Genomic DNA, 13,978 nt, shown 5'->3' on the forward strand with positions numbered 1-13,978 from the left:
GGGCTCTGTCCCCGCTGGCAGGAGATGCAGCCAGCAAACCCCCAGCTTCCCCCACCCCTTCAAAAACTCCCATACCAAGCAGTTAAGGGCCTGTCACCCCCAAACCACCTAGGTTACCTATAGGTGGGCCTTCAGCTCCCACGAAATTTTCCTTTTGCTCCCCAGGAGGGCACTTTGGTATTTGAAGCTGGCATTTGTCACCAAGGACGCTCCCCTAGAGCTCACTTTTGTTCTCCCAAATTCCCAATACCCTGAAGTTACCTAGGGGCCTTGCCAATGAGGGCTGTAGGCCAGGCTGGCCTGGTGCTACCCAGAACAGAGGACTGGCCCCTATTCCAGCACTCCCTACCTGCTTTTGGGTGAACTGGAAAGAGAGGACCTCCTGGGGTCCAGAAAGGGCAGAGTAAGGAAGCTGTTATTGTGGTTCTGGGGTTGAAGCCAGCAAGGGCTCCAGCAGACCTCCAGCTCGGCGATAGCTCAACTCGGAACAGGTACTGGTCGGCTCTGTCTCAGCAGGAAGACTTGGGGTAGAGGGGCAAGGTGCGGAACAGCCTAGACTCAGCCTCTGTATCCACGCCCCCCCCCGCCCCGGTCCCAATTTATCAGAAGTCTTTCGCAGCAGCACATCACACCTCCTCCCAGCAGGGACTCCCCTGCCCTGCCCCTCCAGGGGGTGTTATAGGTTCTTAAGGCTTCTACGGAGGGAGGAAGGGAGGGGGGCGGGGCGGCGGCGGCTCAGATATAAGGGACCCGGGCGTTGTTGGAGAGTCCAACTAGCCCACCATGAGTGTCCACTGCCTTCCCGTTCTTCTTCTCCAAACCTGCTGGACCCTACTCCACCCGCGCGTCGCGACCGCGGCCGCTTTGCCTCTGTGGACACGGGGGCAGCCCTCGTCACCGTCCCCTCTGGCGTACATGTTGAGCCTCTACCGAGACCCTCTGCCTCGGGCGGACATCATCCGCAGCCTCCAGGCGCAAGGTAGGCTGCTAGCCTGGCCGGGTCAGCACCCAAGCGCGCACGGCGGGGAGGCGCGTGATGGTTGCAGTGGGGACTGGGCATCGAGAAGCGTCAGAGTCTGGGATTAACTGTGTTTCCCTGTGGGTAGGGTCACCCACAGCGCTGGTGGCCCGGTCGGAATGGAACCAGGGGTCACCGCCTTTCCAGCTGGTTCTACCTCAAATGGTAGAGGGTAAAAAGGGTAGGGCGAGGGCCCGATCGCGCCACTGAGCACCTGCGAATCTCAGTTTGCCTATCTGTAGCTTAGAAATCGCAGGACCTTCTTGATTGATAGACTTATGGAGGGGACTAGGTGGCAACGCCCCATTTCCCCCCATATACGCTCTGCACAAAACCGGGCGTACAATAAAACAAGTCGTTACTGAGTTTTATCCCGGCTGCAGCAGATGACACCAAGAACTAATAAGGCTCAAGGGTCCGAAATTAAAGATGGGGTGTCGGAAGTCCAGAACTCAGGCAGCTGTCATTGGGCCATGTCGGGTGTCCTGGGTGACCACAGGCTCGGAACCTACTTGGATGGAGGTGTTCGTGTATGTAGTTGGCCCAGTGACCTGAGTGATGCTCTCCGGAGTAGGCCGACAGGTGGGTGCCCAGGAGAGGGAGTCCGGACTCGGGACTCCCTTCCCCGGTGCAATCAACATCCCGCCCCTTGGGCAGCTTGGCCAGCCTGGTCCTCTGTTCTCTGGGGCCAGACGGCCCTCCACGGGACCCGGACGCAATCCACATCTTCTAATCCGGTCTGACCCGCCGCCCGCCGGCCGGCCCTCGCGACCTGGAGGCGGAGCCCCTAGTCCCTGCCTGCGACGTCTAGGGTGTGACTGCCGGTGACCCTCTCCTGAAGGGTCATCTGGGGACCACGGAACAGGACTCCCTGGAGGGCAAGGCAATGGGAATCAGTGGAGTGCTAGGCTCCTCCACCTAGAGTAGGACAGAGGCAAAGACGGAAAAACATACCTTTCCAGTTCACTTCCCTTCTAGAAAGTTCCGGAAGGTTTGTATGGTGATGGGACAATCTGGGAGGCAGGGAAACTGCCGAGGTCCTTCAAATTCTGTTTTGCTCTTGCCTGAACCCCCGGCAACGTCACCTCGATTTTTCTTTGCTTTTGTAAATCAGGGGACTGCTGTCTCTTGGCTTGTTCGTTTAAAATATACCCAACTAACTTTAGCGTTTTAACTATTCGATAATGGTGTCAACGGCCTCCATTTCAGCAAAAAGGCTCTACCTGGAGGGAGTCTAGAGGGCAGCATCTCCCTCTCCCTTCCCTCTCAGGCCACTCCCTTCCCTCGCTCAGAACTTCATCTTACTCCATGGGGTCCGCTTGCTGTCTGTGCCGGCTTGTTCAGCTTACTCTTGTGCAAATGGTAGTACGAGGGTGTGGAGGCAGGAGACTGTTCATGTAGGGCCTGGGCATATGAGAAGCAGAAAGTGGCAAAGATCTTATGATAGCCCCTTGCCTCCTGGGCGGAGGGGAGGGACAGGTAAACCACCTCCGTTGTAGCTCTTTTCTTTAGAATTGGAGGTGGCTAAACGTGCTAATGGTTCTTGCCAGATCCACACTCAGGAAGAGTGCATTTCGGGGTGTCCGTGAACCCCTTCCTCCTGCCCATCTGTTCGCATTTATAGTGTGGTTTGTTTAATGAGCTACAGTTGTATCGGGAGGACTCTCTATCCCAGGAAACCCTGGGAGCGGCCTGTGAGGAAGTAGTTTCTTCCTGCCCAGCCTACACACACTGAGGAGTGAGTGTGCTCACCAGTGTCACTACTGTTCTCAGCCCAAGGTCTTGTTGTGCCTGACTAACTGGCTACCACATTTCATTTCTTACTTCTGGGCCTAGGCAAAGAGAAGCTTGAAACAGACAACCTTTGAATACTTTAGTTAGTGCTAGGCAAAGTCTCTTCGAGTATCTCAGGGAATCATAGCACAAGCTATTTGAAGCCCAGAGAAGGAAAACCACCGAGCCAATGTCAAACCGGAACTCCTCAGGTCATGCTGGCCTCGGCTTTTAGCTTCAAACCTTTTGCAGACATTTTGCAGACACTTAAGATAAAAGTTTCAGGGGCTGGAGAGAGATGGCTCAGTGGTTAAGAGTACTGGCTGCTCTTCCAGAGGTTCTGAGTTCAATTCCCAGCAACCACATGGTGGCTCACAACCATCTGTAAAGAGATCCGGTGCCCTCTTCTGGTGTGTCTGAAGATAGCAACAGTGCACTCATATAACTAAAATAAATAAATCATAAACAAAGAAAAGATAAAAGTTTCAGATCACTTGCAGGCTGTTGGTACAGGGTGCAGAAGAGAGAATCCCACCTAGCACTCAGGGTCAATGGTATTTGGGGAGTCTCCGAAATGACTGGCTCTTGATGTGGCTAAAGAGGAAGGACGTGGAAATTAATTGAGAAGGCAGCTAGAGACAGGTGGAAGGACAGGAGTAGGGGTTAGGGGGGAAGCTGCCAGAGGCTGAACTCATGTCAGCCCAAAGATGAGCCAGGAGCATGCTGGAGCATCCCAGATCTCCGCCACCTCCAGGACTACTCAATACACCCACTGGAGTCCTTCCGAGTCCTTGCTTTGCTGTTGGTTGGCCTTATTATTTATCTCTGATGAAATAGGCTCGTGTGTAGGGCTCTGGCCTTACATTTGCTAGATTCCCAAAGCTGGCCTTGAATTCCTGGCCCTCCTGTTTCTCCGTAAAGGCCTTACACATGGTTGTAATGCAAAGAGGAAAGCAGGCTTGCAAAAAGTGAAAGATCACTTCACTCTTTTTGGTTTGTTTGTTGTTTTTTTTTTTTTTTTTTTTTGAGACAGGGTTTCTCTGTGTAGTCCTGACTGTCCTGGAATCCACTATGTAGTCTAGGCTGGTTTTGAACTCAGAGATCTACTTGCCTCTTCCTCTTCCTCTGCCCCTGCCTCCTCCGGAGTGCCGGGGCTGAAGGAGTGTGCTGCCACTCCTGTAAACTGGCATTTTAGCCTGCATGTATGTCTATGTGAGGGTGTCAGATTCTTGAGTTACGGACAGTTGTGAGCTGCCATGTGGGTGTTGGGATTTGAACCTGGGACCTTTGGAAGAACTGTCGATGCTCCCAACTGTTGAGTCATCTCTCCAGTCCCGCTTTAAATTAAAGATTTATTTATTATATATAAGTACACTGTAGCTGTCTTCAGACCACCAGAAGAGGGAATCAGATCTCTTTACAGATGGTTGTGAGCCACCATGTGGTTGCTGGGATTTGAACTCCGGACCTCTGGAAGAGCAGTCTGTGCTTTTAACCACTGAGCCATCTCTCCAGTCCCCCCTCCCTCCCTTTTTTTTTTTAAAGGCACCATAGTGTCTCATTCGGCAGCCCTAACCACCTGCAGACCCACACCTGGACGCTGGGATTGTAAGCATGGGTGACCACGCCCACTCGGTCACTTTTAAAAGGACATTGATGCACACTGGTTCCAGACATTAAACAAACTTCATCTAGGACTAAAGTAAATGGGGTACACTACCCCAGTATTTCTCACTGAGTGAGAGTCGCTCTGTCTTGGGCTTGAGCTTCAGGGGCTGTGTGCCTGCCCCACCTGTGTGAAGAAGCCAGACACATTAACGGTCAGGGTGAGCCTCTTGCCGGTAGATAGGAAAGGCGGAGTCGGGAAACCGAGGGCCTCAAGGCTGTGGAAAGTAGCTTCTGAGTCTACAGGGGAGGTGGGGAGAGGTTGGCCCGTCTGTTGATCCTTCCCTGACAACTCTGGAGTATCTGTGATATTTACATCTACTCAGCTGAAGCAAGCTGCCCTGTCCATTGAGAAACGTAGGCCAGGTTGGGGATTTAGCTCAGTGGTAGAGCGCTTGCCTAGCAACCGCAAGGCCCTGGGTTCAGTCCCCAGCTCCGGAAAAAACAAACAAACAAACAAACAAAAAAAAACAGTGAGAAACGTAGGCCTGAGATGGTGACGTGCTCAAAGCTCAACAGGAAGAGTAGAAGCCCAGGGTCTAGGCGTGACAGCCTCAGCCTTAGACTTTTGGGTGAGGTGTGGCACAGCCATCTTTTTGTTTGTTTTGTTGTTGAGACAGGTTTTTTTGTTTTGTTTTTTTGTTTTTTTCTTTTTTTCGGAGCTGGGGACCGAACCCAGGGCCTTGCGCCACAGGCAAGCGCCTACCACTGAGCTAAATCCCAACCCTGAGTCAGTTTTTCTCTGTGTGTAGCCCTGTCTGTACTGGAACTTGCTGTGTAGACCAGGCCGGCCTCCAATTCACAGAGACAAGCCTGCCTCTACCTCCAGAGGGCTGGGATCGAAGGTGTATGCCACCAGTGCTGTTCTCTGACTGCCCAGGGCCAGAGGTGACCAGAAGAGAGATTTGAGCTTTGGGTTTTGCAGTCAAGCAATTTCAAGCTTTCTCCTAGTTCTCTCTCTCTCTCTTCCTCTCTCTCTCTCTTGCCCCTTCTTCCTTCCTTTCTCTTGGCCACCCAACCCACCCAATCTCTAGCCCAGAATGATCTTGAATTCTCAGTGAAGTCAAGGATGACTTTGAACGTTTGAGTCTCTGATTCCGCCTCTGGAGGGCAGAGGTAGCAGGCTTGCTCCACCACACCCATAGTTCATGCAGTGCTGGGGCCAAATCCAGGTCTTTGGGCTTCTAGGCATGCGCTCTGCAACTGAGCTACATTGCTTCCCTTTTCAAGATAGAGTCTTATGGGCTAGAGAGATGGCTCAGCTTTGACTGCTCTTCCAGAGGTCCTGAGTTCAAATCCTAGCAACCACATGGTGGCCCACAACCATCTGTAATGAGATCTGATGCCCTCTTCTGGTGTGTCTGAAGACAGCTACAGTGTACTCATATAAAATAAATCTATATTTAAAAAAGAAGTCCTTGCCTAGCAAGCGCAAAGCCCTGGGTTCGGTCCCCAGCTCTGAAAAAAGAAAAGAAAAGAAAAAAAAAAGTCTTATGCACAAACCCTCATACCTCCAAGGCCTGAATTTCCTTCATCTCTAAAATGCACTATTTACACACACACACACACACACACACACACACACACACACACACACGTATGTATACAATCTATGTGTGTATGCATTATACATATATATGTATATACAGTCAGATATATATATATATATATATAAAATCTCAAACTGAGTGTATGATCTATCCAGCTCTTGAGAGGCTGAGACAGGAGGATGAGGCCCAGTTGAAGATAAATAATAGCAGGTTCCAATTCTATCTTAGTATGAAACCATTTCATAAGGCCAAAATAAATATGATGGACTCAATAATATTACAAGTCAATGGGGTGGGTGAGGGTGAGAGGTGGGTGGCAGACAGCTCACCCGGCTTTAGTTAACAGAACTCTCACTGTCTCCACGCTGGTTTCTCCCCCAGATGTGGATGTGACTGGGCAGAACTGGACCTTCACGTTTGACTTCTCCTTTTTGAGCCAAGAAGAGGATCTGGTATGGGCGGAGCTCCGGTTGCAGCTGCTCAGCCCTATGGACAGCCCCACCAAGGGTCCACTCACCATTGACATTTTCCACCAGGCCAAGCCAGATCCAGAGCAGGACCCGGCTGACTGCCCGGAGCGTGTTTGGATGGAGAGGATCACCGTCGCTCCTTCTCAGGTCACGTTTGCCTCAGACAGCACAGTCCTGGAGGTGACCAAGCCACTCTCCAAGTGGCTAAAGGACCCCAGGACACTGGAGAAGCAGGTGTCCAGTCAAGCAGGAAAGTGTTGGCATCAGTCCCACACCCAGCCTGTCCCTGTCACCAGTACCAGTGTGCTCATGCTTTATTCCAACCGGCCTCAGGAGCAGAGGCAGCTGGGGGGCGCCACTTTGCTCTGGGAAGCTGAGAGCTCCTGGCGGGCCCAGGAGGGACAGCTGTCCGTAGAGAGGAGTGGATGGGGCAGAAGGCAACGCCGCCATCATTTACCAGACAGAAGCCAACTATGTAGGAGGGTCAAGTTCCAGGTGGACTTCAACCTGATTGGCTGGGGCTCCTGGATCATCTACCCGAAGCAATACAATGCCTATCGCTGTGAGGGCGAGTGTCCTAACCCTGTGGGGGAGGAGTTTCACCCTACCAATCACGCCTACATCCAGGTATGATGCTTGGCTTGGAACAGGATGCTAGACAGGGGATGGGGCTCAAGGTTTGCTGTGAGATACCTGGGTCTAGTCATTCACGCACCTCTGTGCTAGCTCTTGTGAGGATGTGGCGATGCATTATTACAGCGCGGAGTCCTGTTCCCGCGGAGTTACCTTGGGAGAGGGCGCTCGCCCTCGCTTTCTGACACCTCCCCCCGACCCCAGACACATCTTACATGGCCCAGGATCACTTTGAACTCCTGATCTTCTTGCTTTCTCAACCCTAGTGCTGTGATCACAGGCATGCACTACCACAGCCCATTATTTCAATACCGGGGATCAAATCCAGTACTTCGTACATGCTAGGCAAACGACTGAGCTGCATCTCCCTTTTTCTTGTCCCCCATAATTAGATGAGGAGGAGGGAATAGAGCAGAGGACCTCTGCTCCTCCAGCTCTGACATTCAGAATTTGGACTAGGCAAGCTTCCCCACTCGGGCCCATTACTGGGTGACATTAAGCTGTGTATTTGCTGAAACCTGTCTTTTTCGAGGCCCATTCCACAGGCACGGCGTGGGGGGTTCGTGAGCTGGTTGTCTGTGCAGCATTCTATTTGTTTATGAAAATAATTTGCTATTTTTGTACCAGAAGCTAATTTTTCATTTTAGCCAGAAATAGTAATTCTGCCTTTGCCCCAGTGTAAACTGACTCCCTCCCCCCCTTTCCTTTTCAGAGCCTACTGAAACGTTACCAGCCCCACCGGGTTCCTTCTACATGCTGTGCTCCCGTGAAGACCAAGCCACTGAGCATGCTTTACGTGGACAATGGCAGGGTCCTCCTGGAACACCACAAGGACATGATTGTGGAGGAGTGTGGGTGCCTCTGACAGAGCCAGGAAGAATGCTGAATCATCGGCTTGCCCTCAACAATGCTGGTGAACTCTAAGGAGACTCCATTGTGTCTATCCGGGGAGCAGAAGTGGAAAAGCTCTGCCTGCTGGAGCTATAGGAGAAGGCCCCGCCCCCTGTGCATACAGGGCTCTTAGACCCACCAAGCCAGAGGCTACTGTGGGAAGGCAGGATTGGGAAGCCTTGCAGGGGCTGGCTGGGCTCCCTGGAAACAGAGTTTATGAACTGCTTGAAAGTGTGCAAAGGCTGGAGTGTATATTATATATATATGTATTTATTTTTGAGGCCATCTGTAGCTTTTCTGTATTCTCAAAAGTGGTCTGTGACCTGCTGTCCCTTCAAGATTAGTATAATTTTATTAGATTAAAACTAGCCATTTCGCTCTCCCTGCTTCAAGCTGGGCTAGGGGAGCCCCACAACCTTTTGGCTGGCTGGCTGGCAGTGACATGCTGGCCTTGATCAGGGGCTCTCTGATCTCCAATGAATTGCCTAAACAATAAAGTCACTGTCCAGTTCTCCAGGGCCAGCTGGTGCCTTTGACCAGAAAGGTGGGCACTTGTCCAAGAGGGGACTGGCCATGGTGGTCTTTAGAAGCCAGAGCCCTCGGATGTCTGCTTGGCAGACACAACCCAAGTCTATTAAAAGTCAGTGACAATTCACCTCTGTCTCACAATGTGTTTCTAGGATCCTGAGGTTCCCGCTCCAGCAGGGGATGGGGTTGTGGTCACAGCTTTTGCAGAGGCTGTGTGGGGTTTGGGGAACTCACTGCCTAGCCTCTTCTAGTAAAACAAAAAGTGGGAGAGCCTGCTTAGTATATGTAGGACCCTGGCTTAAAACTCAGCATGAAAAAGCTAGGCGTAGTAGTGCACGCCTTTATTCCCAGCAGTTGAGGCAGAGGCAAGCAGGCCTCTAGGACAATCAAAGGGAGGGCCATGGGCCTTCAACTGGATTGTCCTCTAGGCCTTCTCCCATCTGAGTGCCTTAAAGTTTAAGGTCTGTTAAGCCTCACCCCTGTTCTAAGTCCAGGTTCTGCATCATAGCAGGTGACACAGCACGCCCTAGGAAGCTCTCCCACTGAGATATCTGAGTACCTCTCTTTTGGCAAGGTGAGGGAGCTGCTTCAGGGGAAATGCAAGTCCACAGGACACCCCCTCCTTCCTAGGGTGCTCATCCACTCTGTTCCAACCTTGACTGAAATCAAGGCAGTGAAACTGGTCTGGGCAGAGACTGGGCTGGCTACAGCCACGTCTGGGATTAAGAAAGCAAGAACACGGACGGGGCAGAGCAATGGATTCAGTCACCACAGAGTTCTGCCTTGGGTTTTCTTTTCAGCTCAGAATGGCTTCAAATTCTAGGCAATTCTCTCTTCTTTGATTCTCAAGTACTGGGATTACTCACCTATATCACCAAATGATTTCACTTTGAAAACAGCCTTATGAGGTTCACTTGTCTACTTTCCTAAATGATACCCCAGGAAGGCCTTGTGGGCGTCACAGCAGAGTTGGGAGATCCAGGGCACCTGAATGGCATCTAGAGGACCAGGCTGACCTAGTTTAGACAAAGCATTGTCTTCCAGGACTCAGGCCCACTGTAGAGTCTAAGTTCTTGGAGGGAAGTGGCCTCTCAGGGCTTTGGGAAGCAGGTGCCTGCAGTTCCTACACAGCCTGACGGCCGGGCCAGAGGCCACGGCTATTTGTGGCTCCAGCTTGTGGGATTGTTTATAATTGGCTGTTCTGTAAACTTGGGATAAAGCTCCCTGGTGACAAGGCACTGCCCTACCTCAAGTGGAGGATGAGGACACAGTGGCCACCTGCAAGTGCTGATTGCGTTCACCATGCTGGCTGTAGTGCCACTGTGTGACCCTGGCCAGGGCTATCTGGGTATCAGTTCCTAACAATGGTTCTGGACCTGGTCCATGGCTTGGCTGAAGGCCTTGCACATTCTGGAGGGCTGCCTCTGAGAACTGTCCTATCTGAAGGTGGGCCTTCAACAGTTATTTGCTCTTAAGGTAAAGGTTTGACACTTTGTAACTGCAAGCAGAGCCAAAAGGAAACAGCTGCCTTGCCTTCCTGGAGGGCAGTGCATGGGTCTGGCAGTATCAGAGACAGATGGGAACCAGGAGACAGAAAGCACAGCTGTGACCCTCTGCACCATAACTTCGGTTTATCTCCCCTTACACGGGGGAAGGGCTGAGGCTGAGAGGTTAAGAGCACTGGCTAGGGGTTGGGGATTTAGCTCAGTGGTAGAGCACTTGCCTAGCAAGCACAAGGCCCTGGGTTCGGTCCCCAGCTCCGGGGGGGGGTGGGGAGCACTGAGGTCTTGAGTTCAAATCCCAGCAACCACATGGTGGCTCACAACCATCTGTAATGGGATCTGATGCCCTCTTCTGGTGTTTTGGAAGACAGTGACAGTATAGCCATATATATTAAATTACAGCAGGAAGACCCCATCCCTGCGAACCCACACACACCTGCATGGAGGCTCTCCGCAGGCTGGTGATTCCCTCAAACCCAGCTGAGCTTAAAGCATTTTGAGAAGAGTCTCACAGCATGGCCCATGCTGTTCTGGAACTCACGGTATTACATTCTGCCAAGCAAGTGATGGGTGTACGTACCACTTCGGTGCTTTTACAAGAACCGGTTGTACCGGTATCTAAAAACCTGTAAGATGATTTCTTCATCCTGATAAGAGGATGGGAGATCTAAGAATTGACATGAGCAGTGAGCTCCTGACCAGCACGGCTGAACTAAGGCTGACCTAGCAACTCAACCTCCAGTCTTCACAAGACGCCTCGTTTCTCTGCGGACCTGTCTAGAAAAGAGGCCAGGCCAGGCTCCTGAAGAACAGCCTAGCCTCTAGGCCCTGTCACACATACGAGGCAGCACAGCGGTTCTGCCCGGCTACTCCAGGCCAGGGCTCACCAAATGTGACTAACTCGCAAACGTGCACTGCACACTTCTGTGGTTTTGTGTCTGGTCCAGACTGGCCTAATTGTCAGCAGCTTTCGGCCTTGGTCTTCTGCCAATTAGAATTACATGCATGGTGCCTGAATTAAAAAAAAAAAAAAATCAATATACCAAGAGGCTGGGTGTGGTGGCAACCAACCCCTTTAATCCTAGCACTTGGGAGGCAGCAGCAGGTGGATCTCTTCACCATCGAGGCTAGGCTGGTCTCCATAAGTTCTAGGCCAGCCAAGAGCTACAGTGAGCTACACAAACATTAATACACCAACTTCAGGCTGTCTGCACGGCTGTTTGCCCTCAGCAAATGACAAATGCAGGCTTCAACGCCCAGCACACACCACCAAGCCAGTATTCAAGGTCTTTATTTAACTGTAACAGCAACCGCTGGTGAGGGTTTTCTCTTAGTTCCAAACACCTGCTTGTTTGGCAGGACAGTGAAAACAAACCGGTTATGGAATCACACATGGTCTTAGGATGGCATTGCTGACAGTGACTGGGGAGGGGAGGGGGCACAGCACACCAGAGGAACAGAGGGGAGGCCAGGGAAAGCGCTGGCAGGCGCTGAAACCCCATCCCACACGGCTGGGACTGCAGCAGTGAGCAGGGAAGGGTAAAAAGAGAACATAAAGATGCTAAAAATGGACAACTGGGGACCAGAGTCCTTGGAGGCTCCTCGAGTCACCTTAGGGATTACTGGAGCTGGCCCGCATGGGGCAAAGGCATTGGTGTGGGCCTGTGTGGTCCCCACGGGCCCTGCCTCCTGCCACTGTCCCCTAAATCAGGGCTGGGCAGTTTTCAGAAGACTGAAGTGGAGGGGAAGGGGGTGCAGAGGCAAGCATGGGCATTCTGTGCTGGATTCATGGGATCTGGGTCTGAAGCCCTGATAGGGGCTCCCCGGGCAAACACCAGCACAGCCATGTGTCTACCAGGCATCCAGCCTCTTGCTGCCACCCTCCCACTGGGCATGCAGTAAGTATGGCCACCAGGGCAACAAGAAGAGCTGAGCAAGCAGGGAGGAACCATGGCCCCCTGAAGACTAGAGTTACTTTCTGCCAATAGGCACCAGGTCAGGACCTGCCTGGAGGAAAGCTACAGTTTCAGAGGGTGGCGAAGGTGTCTTGGTTGGTCAAATGGAAAAATAAGGACCTGTCAGTCATCCTTACAGTCATCAGTCAAGTTTCTGTGAGCTAGCCTCATTAAAGCTACCACGTGGAAACTCATTACCAGAGCAGGAAACACTGCTAAGCACTGAAGGACCAAGCCAACTGAAGAACCCGAATTCCCGGCACTAAACGCCAGAGGCTAGGGGTTAGGGCAACCACGCCTACTCCAAGTTCAGACAGAACCTTCTTCCCCAAGAGACGGTGTCCCCCGCTACACGGGAAGGCCCCACCTTCCCTCAGGAAGGACGGGTCAGTGATTGAGTTTCGCAGATTGATAAATAGCTGCCGTGGGCACGGAGTCCAGAAAACACATCAAAGGGCGGGCCACATGAAGACAGCGGTGCTTTCCTTCTGGAGGCAATGAATGGATTATGGCACAACCCTCAGGAAGCCAACATTCAAGGTGGAGATGGGAAGAAGGTTCAATCCTTGTTACATGACTGCCAGCACCAGAGCCTTGTACAAGCTGGCTAGACTTTCAGTGCAACACAGCTCGAGTGAGAAGGCCTGAGAAGCCCAAGGAGACAGTATCCAAGCCATTCCGGGCCCCTCCTCAGATCAGAAGGAAACCCACAATCCACTATTACCTCAAGTACACGCTAAACAAGCATGGCTACAGGGAAGAGACTGTTAGGGAAGGGCAACGCATCAAACCCAACAAGAGCTTCCGCCTAAGGAAGGTGAGACCGGCTAGCAGGAAGCAGCAGCCGTCCTGTGAGATCCGAGGCACTGGAGAGCTACCTTTCAAGCTTCTCTTACAGGGTTTTTTAAGAGCACACTTCCAACAGGGCACCCAGGAGGCAATACGCTAGTCTGCATGCCACACTGACCAGGGATATCAAGTGCATGAACATCTGCATTCTCGGGTGTTCCTGGCTCAGGGAGAAGTTGCTTCTGAATGGGAGACCTTGACTAATGCACTGAGTCAGGTGGCCCCTGGCTTCCAGACCATCAGCAGAAGGGAAAGAGAACTGCTTCTTGTTCTGCAGCTCAGGAACCTGCAGAATCTAAGCGTGTTCTTATTTAGAAGGCTTGTGTAGTTCCACAGAAATGCCCCCAATTTCTTCAGTCAATTCTTGGCTAAAGGAAAGCAGAAGTGGTAAACAATGCTTAAGGTGGCTACCTCGGAGACTTACAGAGCAAGCATTCCTGAGAAGATGGCAGCTGAGGAGGCAATCTGGGAATCCTTACTTCCTGCCACCTCTCCCTAAGACAAGCAGGTAGAGGTCTATCTTGTACCCTGGTTTGGTCCCAGCTATAAGGCTGTTCTGATAGCAAAATGCACTGAGCTTATGGCTGTGACTGCCTCCACCTCCCTCATCTCATTTTCCTCATTTAGGACTTAAAGGCACTGCAACTTTCTTCCTCCACCTCCTTCTCTGGTATCAAGTTCAGGAGGAAGCAGGGTTCTCTGGTACAACATCTACCCCAGAGACCCACGGGGGCATGATCAAGGAAGGGATCCTGATGATAGCCACAGAAAAAGGTGGAATTCTCCAGCTGCAGATGACAGCAGCCCCTGTGCACGCCCATGATAGTCTCCACGCTCAGCAGCTCCCAAATCCCTCCCTACCCAAGGGAAGGCCCCCGATGGCGGATCATTTCTTTCTTTTTTTTTTTTTTTGGTTCTTTTTTTCGGAGCTGGGGACCGAACCCAGGGCCTTGCGCTTCCTAGGCAAGCGCTCTACCACTGAGCTAAATCCCCAACCCCGATGGCGGATCATTTCTTACACAGCAACAGATAACCCATACAAGCAGGACAGGGCTCATGCCAGCTTTCCTGCTCCTTTGCCCCAGAGAAGGTGGTTCCTATTTCAGAACAGGAGAGCTGGGAGCTCACAGGGGAGAGCACTGCA

General features: G+C 51.9%; 1 protein-coding gene across 1 annotated transcript; it reads left to right on the forward strand.

Moving 5' to 3' along the window:
• The first annotated feature begins 504 nt into the window (after positions 1-504).
• Nodal (nodal growth differentiation factor) lies at positions 505-8,654 on the forward strand. Its single transcript, XM_032888452.1, has 3 exons — positions 505-979; positions 6,388-7,103; positions 7,822-8,654. The coding sequence occupies exons 1-3, from the start codon at positions 784-786 to the stop codon at positions 7,972-7,974; spliced, it is 1,065 nt and encodes a 354-aa protein (XP_032744343.1). The 5' UTR covers positions 505-783; the 3' UTR covers positions 7,975-8,654.
• The last annotated feature ends 5,324 nt before the right edge of the window (positions 8,655-13,978 follow it).

This window comes from Rattus rattus, chromosome 18, assembly GCF_011064425.1.
Source record: "Rattus rattus isolate New Zealand chromosome 18, Rrattus_CSIRO_v1, whole genome shotgun sequence".
In the NCBI taxonomy this organism is placed as follows: domain Eukaryota; kingdom Metazoa; phylum Chordata; class Mammalia; order Rodentia; family Muridae; genus Rattus; species Rattus rattus.